Source organism: Bombina bombina, chromosome 9 (genome assembly GCF_027579735.1).
Source record: "Bombina bombina isolate aBomBom1 chromosome 9, aBomBom1.pri, whole genome shotgun sequence".
NCBI lineage: Eukaryota > Metazoa > Chordata > Amphibia > Anura > Bombinatoridae > Bombina > Bombina bombina.
The window spans coordinates 248,700,286-248,712,785 of NC_069507.1; the positions used below are offsets into that span (position 1 = coordinate 248,700,286).

Here is a 12,500-nt window from a genome sequence, read left to right on the forward strand (position 1 = left end):
AGACTCAGGGAATGTATTACCTCAGACAGATTTGGACACTATGTCTTTTAAATTTAAGCTTGAACACCTCCGCCTATTACTTCGGGAGGTTTTAGCGACTCTGGATGATTGTGACCCTATTGTGATACCACCAGAGAAATTGTGTAAAATGGATAAATATCTAGAAGTACCTACTTACAGTGATGTTTTTCTGGTTCCTAAGAGAATTTCTGAAATTATAAAAAAGGAATGGGATAGACCAGGTATACCATTTTCTCCCCCCCCCCTACTTTTAAGAAAATGTTTCTATATCAGACACCATTCGGGACTTGTGGCAAATGGTCCCTAAGGTGGAGGGAGCAATATCTACCCTGGCTAAGTGTACAACTATACCCATTGAGGAAAGTTGTGCTTTCAAAGACCCTATGGATAAAAAATTAGAGGGTCTTCTAAAGAAATTGTTTATTAATCAGGGTTTTCTTTTACAACCTACTGCTTGCATTGTTCCAGTAACTACTGCTGCAGCTTTTTGGTTTGAAGCTCTGGAAGAGTCTCTGAAGGTTGAGACTCCGATAGATGACATTTTGGATAGAATTAAGGCTCTCAAGTTAGCTAATTCTTTTATTACTGATGCTGCTTTTCAAATTGCTAAATTAGCGGCGAAAAATGCAGGATTTGCTATTCTAGCGCGTAGAGCGTTGTGGCTCAAATCTTGGTCTGCTGATGTGTCATCAAAACATAAGCTTTTAGCTATTCTCTTTAAAGGTAAGACCCTTTTCGGGCCAAAATTGAAGGAAATCATTTCTGACATTACAGGAGGTAAGGGCTATGCCCTACCTCAGGATAAGTCTGTTAAGATGAGGGGTAAACAGAATAATTTTCGTTCCTTTCGGAATTTTAAGGGAGGACCTTCTACTTCCTCTTCCTCTACAAAGCAGGAAGGGAATTTTACCCAATCTAAGCCAGTCTGGAGGCCCAATCAGAATTGGAATAAAGGTAAACAATCCAAGAAGCCCGCTGCTGCTACAAAGACAGCATGAAGGGGTGGCCCCCGATCCGGGACCGGATCTAGTAGGGGGCAGACTCTCTTTCTTTGCCCAGGCTTGGGCAAGAGATGTTCAGGACTCCTGGGCACTAGAAATAGTGACCCATGGTTATCAATTGGATTTAAAGGATTTTCTCCCAAGAGGGAGGTTTCATCTTTCAAGATTATCTGCAGACCTGATAAAAAGAGAGGCGTTCTTACGCTGTGTAAAAGACCTTGTTACCATGGGAGTAATTTGTCCAGTTCCAAAATCGGAACAAGGACAGGGGTTTTACTCAAATCTATTTGTGGTTCCCAAAAAAGAGGGCACTTTCAGACCCATCTTAGACCTCAAGTGTCTAAACAATTTTCTCAAAGGTTTGCCTTCCTGGACAAACATTATCAGTTCGTGGCTCTTCCCTTCGGGTTGGCCACAGCACCCAGAATCTTCACAAAGGTTCTAGGGTCTCTTTTGGCGGTTCTCAGACCATGAGGCATAGCAGTGGCGCCTTATCTGGACGATATTCTGATTCAGGTGTCAACATATCAACTGACAAAATCTCACATGGTGTTGTCTTTCCTGAGAACTCATGGTTGGAAGGTGAACATAGAGAAGAGTTCCCTTGTTCCACAGACAAGGGTTCCTTTCTTGGGAACTCTGATAGACTCGGTAGCTATGAAAATATTTCTGACAGAGGTCAGAAAATCAAAGATTCTAAATACTTGCCGAGCACTTCAGTCCATTCCTCGGTCATCAGTGGCTCAGTGTATGGAGGTAATTGGATTAATGGTAGCGGCAATGGACATCATTCCGTTTGCTCGCTTTCATCTCAGACCGCTGCAGCTGTGCATGCTCGGACAGTGGAATGGGGATTATGCGGATTTATCTCCTCAGATAAATCTGGATCAAGAGACCAGAGACTCTCTTCTTTGGTGGTTGTCACCGGATCTTCTGTCCCAGGGGACTTGTTTCCGCAGACCCTCATGGGTGATAGTGACAACGGATGCCAGCCTTCTGGGCTGGGGTGCAGTCTGGAACTCCCTGAAGGCTCAGGGTGTTTGGACTCAGGTGGAGTCTCTACTTCCAATCAATATTCTGGAACTGAGAGCAATATTCAATGCACTTCAGGCGTGGCCTCAGTTGGCTTCAACCAAATTCATCAGATTCCAGTCGGACAACATCACGATTGTGGCATATATCAATCATCAGGGGGGAACAAGGAGTTCCTTAGCGATGATAGAAGTATCCAAGATAATACATTGGGCGGAGGCCCACTCTTGTCATCTGTCAGCGATCTACATTCCAGGAGTAGAGAACTGGGAAGCGGATTTTCTAAGTCGACAGACTTTTCATCCGGGGGAGTGGGAACTTCACCCGGAGGTATTTGCCTCATTGATTCTCCGATGGGGCAGACCAGAATTGGATCTGATGGCATCTTGACAGAATGCCAAGCTTCCAAGATACGGATCCTGGTCAAGGGATCCTCAGGCCGAACTGATAGATGCTTTGGCAGTGCCTTGGTTGTTCAGCCTAGCTTATGTGTTTCCACCGTTTCCTCTCCTCCCACGCGTGATTGCTCGAATCAAACAGGAGAGAGCTTCAGTGATCCTGATAGCGCCTGCATGGCCATGCAGGATTTGGTATGCGGATCTAGTGGACATGTCCTCTCTGCCACCGTTGAAACTTCCATTGAGACAGGACCTTCTCATTCAAGGTCCTTTCCAACATCCAAATCTAATTTCTCTGCAGCTGACTGCGTGGAGATTGAACGCTTGATTTTTTCGAAACGAGGATTCTCTGATTCGATCATCGATACTTTGATACAGGCTAGAAAGCCTGTCACTAGAAAAATCTATCATAAGATATGGTGTAAATATCTTTATTGGTGTGAATCCAAGGGTTACTCATGGAGTAAAGTTAGGATTCCTAGGATTCTGTCTTTTCTCCAAGAAGGATTGGAGAAAGGGTTATCAGCAAGTTCCTTAAAGGGACAAAGTTCAGCTTTGTCTATTCTGTTTCACAAACGTTTGGCAGATGTGCCAGATATTCAGTCTTTTTGTCAGGCTCTATCTAGAATTAAGCCTGTATTTAGACCCATTACTCCTCCTTGGAGTTTGAATTTAGTTCTTTGAGTTCTTCAAGGGGTTCCGTTTGAACCCATGCATTCCATGGATATCAAATTGTTATCTTGGAAACTTCTGGTTTTAGTTGCTATTTCTTCTGCTCGAAGAGTTTCTGAGCTTTCAGCGCTACAGTGCGATTCTCCTTATCTCATTTTTCTGATAAGGTGGTGTTACGTACCAAACCTGGATTCCTTCCTAGGGTTGTTTCAAATAAAAATATTAATCAGGAAATTGTTGTTCCTTCCTTATGTCCTAACCCTTCTTCTAAGAAGGAGCGTCTGTTGCATAATTTAGATGTGGTCCGTGCCTTAAAGTTTTACTTACAGGCAACTAAGGATTTCCGTCAATCATCTTCTTTATTCATTGTTTATTCTGGAAAGCGTAGGGGTAGAAAGCTACGGCTACCTCTCTTTCTTTTTGGCTGAGAAGTATCATCCACCTGGCTTATGAGACTGCTGGACAGCAGCCTCCTGAAAGAATTACGGCTCATTCTACTAGGGCTGTGGCTTCCACATGGGCTTTTAAAAACAATGCATCTGTTGAACAGATTTGTAAGGCTGCGACTTGGTCGTCCCTTCACACTTTTTCCAAATTTTCCAAATTTGATACTTTTGCTTCTTCTGAGGCTATTTTTGGGTGAAAGGTTCTTCAAGCAGTGGTGCCTTCTGTTTAGGTTCCTGTCTTGTCCCTCCCTTTCATCCGTGTCCTGTTGCTTTGGTATTGTATCCCACAAGTAAGGATGAAATCCGTGGACTCGTCATATCTTTGTAAAATAAAAGTAAATTTATGCTTACCTGATAAATTAATTTCTTTTACCATATGACGAGTCCACGGCCCACCCTGTTCTTTTAAGACAGTTTTTCTTTATATTTTTTGTACACTTCAGTCACCTCTGCACCTTTTAGCCTTTCCTTTTCTCTTCCTATACCTTCGGCCGAATGACTGAGGGTGGAGGAGAAGGGAGGGGCTATATATACAGCTCTGCTGTGGTGCTCTTTGCCACTTCCTGTTAGCAGGAGGTTAATATCCCACAAGTAAGGATGAAATCCGTGGACTCGTCATATCGTAAAAGAAATTAATTTATCAGGTAAGCATAAATTTACTTTTCTCATCAAAAATATTCCAGTCCGTGCAAAGCCTCCAATAGGAAAGGGAGATTGTTGCTGAGTACAGCTTTATTTATTTGATTACAGGTGGTTTCATACTTCTAAGTGGCTAAGTTCATGGTATGTGTGTATTTGTGCATGTGTGTATGTGTGCATGTCTGTGTATATGTGTGCATGTGTGTGTATGTGTGCATGTGTGTGTATGTGTGCATGTGTGTATGTGTGCATGTGTGTGTATAGGTGTGCATGTGTGTGTATATGAGTGCATGTTTGTGTGAGTGTATGCATGTTTGTGTGAGTGTATGCATGTCTGTGTAAATGTGTGCATGTCTGTGTGGGTGTGTGCATATGTGTGTGTATGTGTGCATGTGTGTGTATGTGTGCAAGTGTGTATGTATGTGTGCATGTCTGTGTATAAGAGTGCATTTCTTTGTGGGTGTGTGCATGTTTGTGTGAGTGTATGCATGTTTGTGTGAGTGTATGCATGTCTGTGTAAATGTGTGCATGCCTGTGTGGGTGTGTGCATATGTGTGTGTGTTTGTGCATGTGTGTATGTGTGCATGTGTGTAGTTTGTGTGTGTATGTGTGCATGTCTGTGTTGGTGTGTGCATGTTTGTGTGGGTGTGTGCATGTTTGTGTGTATTTGTGCATGTGTCTATATGTGTGCATGTCTGTGTATATGAGTACATGTGCATGTCTTTGTGGGTGTGTGCATGTTTGTGTGAGTGTGTGCATATTTATGTGTATTTGTGCATGTGCGTGTATATGTGTGCATGTGTGTGTATATGTGTGCATGTGTTTATGTGTGTATGCATGTGTGTATGTGTGCATGTGTGTATATGTGTGCATGTCTGTGTATATGTGTGCATGTGTGTGTATATATGTGCATGTCTGAGTCTATGCATATTTGTGTGTATTTGTGCGTGTGTGTATGTGTGCATGTGTGTGTATATGTGTGCATGTCTGTGTATATGTGTATATGTGCATGTCTTTGTGGGCGTGTGCATATTTGTTTGTATTTGTGCATGTGTGTGTATATGTGTGCATGTGTTATGTGTGTATGTGTGCATGTGTGTGTATATGTGTGTATGTCTGTGTATATGTGTGCATGTTTGTGTGAGTGTGTGCATGTCTGTGTATATGTGTGCATGTGTGTGTGTGTATATGTGCATGTCTTTGTGGGTGTGTGCATGGTTGTGTGAGTGTATGCATGTCTGTGTGTATGTGTGTATATGTGTGCATGTGGGTGTATATGTGTGTATTTGTGCATGTGTGTGTATATGTGTGTATAAGTGTGCATGCGTGTATGTGTGTGTATGTGTGCATGTGTGTATGTGTATATGTGTGCATATATGTGTACATATGTATGTGTGCATGTGTGTATGTGTGCATGTGTGTATGTGTGCATGTGTGTATGTGTGCATATGTGCATGTCTGTGTATATGTGTGTGTGTGTGTATGTGTGCATGTGTGTGTATATGTGTGCATGTCTGTGTGTATGTGTGCATGTGTGTATATGTGTGTGTGTGTATGTGTGCATGTGTGTGCATATATATCGGTGCATGTGTGTATATGTGTGCATGTGTGTGTATATGTGCATGTGTGTGTGTGTATATGTGCATGTGCGTGTGTATATGTGTAAGTGTGTATGTGTGCATGTGTGTGTATATGTGCATGTGAGTGTGTGTGTGCGTGTATATGTGTGCATGTCTGTGTATATGTATGCATGTCTGTGTATATGAGTGCATGTCTGTGTAGGTGTGTGTATGTGTGCATGTCTGTGTATGTGTGTGCATGTCTGTGTATATGAGTGAATGTCTGTGTGGGTGTGTGCATGTTTGTGTGAATGTGTACATGTTTGTGTGGGTGTGTGCATATTTGTGTGTGTTTGTGCATGTGTGTATCTGTGCATATGTGTGTATGTGTGCATATGTGTGTATGTGTGTGTGTGTGTGCATGTGTGTGTATATGGGTGCATGAGTGTGTATATGGGTGCATGAGTGTGTGTATGTGTGCATGTCTGTGTATATGAGTGCATGTCTGTGTGGGTGTGTGCATTTTTGTGTGAGTGTATGCATGTCTGTGTAAGTGTGTGCATGTTTGTGTGAGTGTGTGCATGTCTTTGTAAGTGTGTGCATGTCTGTGCATATTTGTGTATATGTGTACATGTCTGTGTATATGTGTGCATGTCTGTGTATATGTGTGCATGTCAGTGTGGATGTTTGTGTGCGTGTATGCATATCTGTGTAAGTGTGTGCATGTCTGTGTGGGTGTGTGCATATTTGTGTGTATTTGTGCATGTGTGTATACATGTGTGTGTATATGTATGCATGTCTGTGTATATATGTGTGCATGTGTGTGTATGTGTGCATGTATTTGTGTGTGTGTGCATGTTTGTGTGAATGTATGCATGTCTGTGAAAGTGTGTGCATGTCTGTGTAGGTGTGTGCATGTTTGTGTTTGTAAGTGTGTGCATGTCTGTGTGACTATATGCATGTTTGTGTGAGTGTGTGCAGGTCTGTGTCTGTGTGAGTGTGTGCATGTCTGTGTAGGTGTGTGCATGTTTGTGTTTGGGTAGGTGTATGCATGTCTGTGTGGGTATGTGCATGTTTGTGTCTGTGTGAGTGTATGCATGTCTGTGTATGTGCGTGTATGTGTGTGCATGTTTGTGTGTATGTCTGTGTATATGTGTGCATGTGTGTGTACGTGAGCATGTCTCTGTGGGTGTTTGCATGTTTGTGTGAGTGTATGCATGTCTGTGTAAGTGTGTGCATGTCTGTGTGGGTGTGTGCATATGTGTGTGTATTTGTGCATGTGTGTATGTGGACATGTGTGTGCATGTACGTGTGTGTGTGTATTTGTGTGCATGTCTGTGTATATATGTGTGCATGTGTGTGTGCATGTCTGTGTATATGTGTGCATGTGTGTGTGTATGTGTGCATGTATTTGTGGGTGTGTGCATGTTTGTGTGATTCTATGCATGTCTGTTTAAGTGTGTTCATGTCTGTGTAGGTGTGTGCATGTTTGTGTTTGTGTACGTGTGTGCATGTCTGTGTGGCTATATGCATGTCTGTGTGAGTGTGTGCAGGTCTGTGTCTGTGTGAGTGTGTGCATGTCTGTGTATGTGTGTGCATGTTTGTGTTTGTGTAGGTGTATGCATGTCTGTGTGTGTATGTGCATGATTGTGTCTGTGTGAGTGTGTGCATGTCTGTGTATGTGTGTGCATGGTTGTGTAGGTGTATGGCTGTCTGTGTCGGTATGTGCATGTTTGTGTCTGTGTGAGTGTGTGCATGTCTGTGTATGTTTGTGCATGTTTGTGTTTGTTTAGGTGTATGCATGTCTGTGTGGGTATGTGCATGATTATGTTTGTGTGAGTGTGTGCATGTCTGTGTGGGTATATGCATGTCTGTGTGAGTGTGTGAAGGTCTGTGCGGGTGTGTGCATGTTTGTGTTTGTGTGAGTGTGTGCATGTCTGTGTCGGTGCGTGCATGTTTGTGTTTGTGTATGTGTATGCATGTCTGTGTGGGTATGTGCATGTTGTATGTGAGTGTGTGCATGTATGTGTGGGCATGTGCATGTTTGTGTATGTGTCTGCATGTCTGTGTGGGTATATGCATGTCTGTGTGAGTGTGTGCAGGTCTGTGTGGGTGTGTGCATGTTTGTGTCTGTGTGAGTGTGTGCATGTCTGTGTGGGTGTATGCATGTCTCTGTGGGTTTGTGCATGTTTGTTTTTGTGTGAGTGTGTGTATGTCTGAGTGGGTGTATGCATGTCTTTGTAGGTGTGTACATGTGCATGTCAGTGTATGTATTCAAGTTGTGAATATGTTGTGTTGCATTACACTTTGCTCACACATTTCTGGTATAAAACGTGTATACTATTGCTTTGGGACAACTTCCTTACGCCTAGATTTAGAGTTTTGCGGCCAAAGGGGTGCGTTAGCTACGCGTGCTTTTTTCTGGCCGCACCTTTTAAATACCGCTGGTATTTAGAGTTCACAGAAGGGCTGCGTTAGGCTCCAAAAAGGGAGCGTACAGGCATATTTACCGCAACTGCAACTCTCAATACCAGCGGTGCTTACGGACGCGGCCAGCTTCAAAAACGTGCTTGTGCACGATTCCCCCATAGGAAACAATGGGACAGTTTGAGCTAAAAAAAAAACTAACACCTGCAAAAAAGCAGCGTTCAGCTCCTAACGCAGCCCCATTGTTTCCTATGGGGAAACACTTCCTAAGTCTGCACCTAACACCCTAACAGGTACCCCGAGTCTAAACACCCCTAGCCTTACACTTATTAACCCCTAATCTGCCGACCCCGCTATCGCTGACCCCTGCATTTTATTATTAACCCCTAATCTGCCGCTCCGTACACCGCCGCCACCTACGTTATCCCTATGTACCCCTAATCTGCTGCCCCTAACACCGCCGACCCCTATATTATATTTATTAACCCCTAATCTGCCGCCCCCAACGTCGCCGCTACCTACCTACACTTATTAACCCCTAATCTGCCGACCGTACCTCACCGCTACTATAATAAAGTTATTAACCCCTAATCCGCCTCACTCCCGCCTCAATAACCCTATAAGAAATAGTATTAACCCCTAATCTGCCCTCCCTAACATCGCCGACACCTAACTTCAATTATTAACCCCTAATCTGCCGACCGGATCTCGCCGCTACTCTAATAAATGGATTAACCCCTAAAGCTAAGTCTAACCCTAACACTAACACCCCCCTAAATTAAATATAATTTAAATCTAACGAAATAAATTAACTCTTATTAAATAAATTATTCCTATTTAAAGCTAAATACTTACCTGTAAAATAAACCCTAATATAGCTACAATATAACGAATAATTATATTGTAGCTATTTTAGGATTAATATTTATTTTACAGGCAACTTTGTATTTATTTTAACCAGTTACAATAGCTATTAAATAGTTAAGAACTATTTAATAGCTAAAATAGTTAAAATAATTACAAAATTACCTGTAAAATAAATCCTAACCTAAGTTACAATTAAACCTAACACTACACTATCAATAAATTAATTAAATACAATACCTACAAATAACTACAATTAAATAAACTAACTAAAGTACAAAAAATAAAAAAGAACTAAGTTACAAAAAATAAAAAAATATTTACAAACATTAGATAAATATTACAACAATTTTAAACTAATTACACCTACTCTAAGCCCCCTAATAAAATAACAAAGACCCCCAAAATAAAAAAATGCCCTACCCTATTCTAAATTAAAAAAGTTCAAAGCTCTTTTACCTTACCAGCCCTGAAAAGGGCCATTTGCGGGGCATGCCCCAAATAATTCAGCTCTTTTGCCTGTAAATAAAAACATACAATACCCCCCCCAACATTACAACCCACCACCCACATACCCCTAATCTAACCCAAACCCCCCTTAAATAAACCTAACACTAAGCCCCTGAAGATCATCCTAACTTATCTTCACCATGCCAGGTTCACCGATCCGTCCTCCAAAGTCTTGATCCAAGCCTCCGAAGTCTTCATCCAAGCCCAAGCGGGGGCTGGCTATCCATAATCCGGCTGAAGTCTTCTATCAAGCGGCGGCTGAAGAGGTCCAGAAGAGGCTCCAAAGTCTTCATCCTATCCGGGAAGAAGAGGAGATCCGGACCGGCAACCATCTTGATCCAAGCGGCATCTTCTATCTTCATCCGATGACGAACGGCTCCATCTTGAAGACCTCCAGCGCGGATCCATCCTCTTCTTTCGACGTCCAACTGAAGAATGAAGGTTCCTTTAAGGGACGTCATCCAAGATGGCGTCCCTCGAATTCCGATTGGCTGATAGGATTCTATCAGCCAATCGGAATTAAGGTAGAAAAATTCTGATTGGCTGATGGAATCAGCCAATCAGATTCAAGTTCAATCCGATTGGCTGATTGGATCAGCCAATCAGATTGATCTCGCATTCTATTGGCTGATCGGAACAGTTATTGTAGGTAGCTGGCGGCGACGTTGTGGGGGGCAGATTAGGGGTTAATAAGGGGGGTGTTAGTGTTAGGGTTAGACTTAGCTTTAGGGGTTAATCCATTTATTAGAGTAGCGGCGAGATCCGGTCGGCAGATTAGGGGTTAATAATTGAAGTTAGGTGTCGGCGATGTTAGGGAGGGCAGATTAGGGGTTAATACTATTTATTATAGGGTTATTGAGGCGGGAGTGAGGTGGATTAGGGGTTAATAACTTTATTAGAGTAGCGGTGAGGTCCGCTCGGCAGATTAGGAGTTAATTATTGTAGGTAGCTGGCGGCGACGTTGTGGGGGGCAGATTAGGGGTTAATAAATATAATATAGGGGTCGGCGGTGTTAGGGGCAGCAGATTAGGGGTTCATAGGGATAATGTAGGTGGCGGCGGTGTGCGGTCGGCAGATTAGGGGTTAAAAAATTTAATACAGTGGCGGCGATGTGGGGGGACCTCGGTTTAGGGGTACATAGGTAGTTTATGGGTGTTAGTGTACTTTAGAGCACAGTAGTTAAGAGCTTTATGAACCGGCGTTAGCCCAAAAAGCTCTTAACTACTGACTTTTTTCTGCGGCTGGAGTCTTGTCGGTAGATTTCTAACGCTCACTTCAGCCAAGACTCTAAATACCGGCGTTAGAAAGATCCCATTGAAAAGATAGGATACGCAAATGGCGTAGGGGGATCTGCGGTATGGAAAAGTCGCGGCTGCAAAGTGAGCGTTAGACCCTTTCCTGACTGACTCCAAATACCAGCGGGCGGTAAAAACCAGCGTTAGGACCCCCTAACGCTGGTTTTGACGGCTAACGCAGAACTCTAAATCTAGGCCTTAATGATTACAGTTGTTTTATTTCCTCTTCATTGGCTGGGAGCTGAGATACTTACCCCCTGTTACTACCAGAATGAGCTTAATTAATACTTTTGTAGACACTTGTGAGATATTAAAATTCTAACTGCAAATAGATATTTTAACATGACTAGCACCAAGTGGTTGGTTTAGTGTCATTTTGTTTAATGTCACAATAGACAGTTAATACTTAAGACTCTAGTGGCTGTAGTTAGCTAGATTACATGCCCAGTGGAAAATTAATTTAAATATTCAGTGTTTGCAATATTAGCACCAGAGAAAAATCTTTTTTTTCCCGATCCAGTTCCTTACATTTAACATGAGATAAAGGCGCCTACGCTGGGCTTTATTCTGTAATTTCATCTGGAAAAGTTGGGTCTAGGATAGGAACAGTTTATTGCCAAATATGAAAATTGTAACTATATACGTGCAAAGTTTGTTATGTTACTTATTGTACAGTGCATTACCTTTGATGGAGGGTCTGCTTTAATACATTTTTCCTCCTTTCTATGTTTGCCTTTTGTAGAATGATGTAAGATATGTTATAGAATCTATATTCTTGATGGATCTATAATGTATTTTACACTGACATTTTTCTTGTATTTTCATCTTTTTATTGGAGCTGTGTGATTTATAGTAAATATTGTCATATTGAGTCCATGGAGATATTTGAGAGTGATGAATTTAAGGATAATCAGTAAATATTAGAATTTGATAATGAAGACATTTTCCTATCATTGGTCATCAAAATCTGTGCTATAGTTAGATTGATCAAAGGGGAAAATTATACTTGTTTAGATCTTTTTACTTTTCCCCAGTATATTTACATGATGTGCACATTTTTTCTTACAGATGCTCATTATATAACCTGCAGAATTCAGGAATGTTCAGAAACCACGAGGAGCGGACCATTCTCTCGGTCCATTGACACCAATTCCCTAGTTGTGCAGGATGAATATGTCTTTATTCAGGTAAGTTGCGTAGTTAAACAGTTGCACTTATATTTGTATTTACAATGTGATACAACTGTACTTACTACTGTACCTTAAAACCTCAATACTATTAAATACTGTGTAATGGTTGGCTTCTAAGCTTGTGCAATAAATATGGCCACCAAGATCACTAATGATCATTAGGGTAGCAGTGACTGGGAGAACCATGTCAGTTTATGAAGAACGTGTGTCATTCTGAAATACAGCATTTATGAGCCTTTATTGTTATGGCAGTGTGATATGGTAATTTAACAAGTAAACTTATAAACAATCTCTAAGTTGCATGATCTCATGTGTAACGTCACTTGATCTATAACCTTAGACTACCTCATTAAATTCACTCGTACACTGTCTGCTACAAATGAAGCAATCTAATTACAACACACACAGTAAATCAATGTACCAGCTAAGGATGTCACTGCAGTAAA

The 12,500-nt window shown here is 41.8% G+C and overlaps 1 protein-coding gene across 1 annotated transcript in view; it reads left to right on the forward strand.

Annotated features, from left to right (window-relative positions):
- The window catches only part of SORCS3 (sortilin related VPS10 domain containing receptor 3), a 1,163,020-nt gene that overhangs the window by 751,588 nt on the left and 398,932 nt on the right, over positions 1–12,500 (forward strand). The window contains exon 7 of the mRNA XM_053693001.1: positions 11,933–12,051. Within this exon, the coding sequence (XP_053548976.1) occupies positions 11,933–12,051 (119 nt within the window). The remainder of the gene's footprint in view (positions 1–11,932; positions 12,052–12,500) is intronic.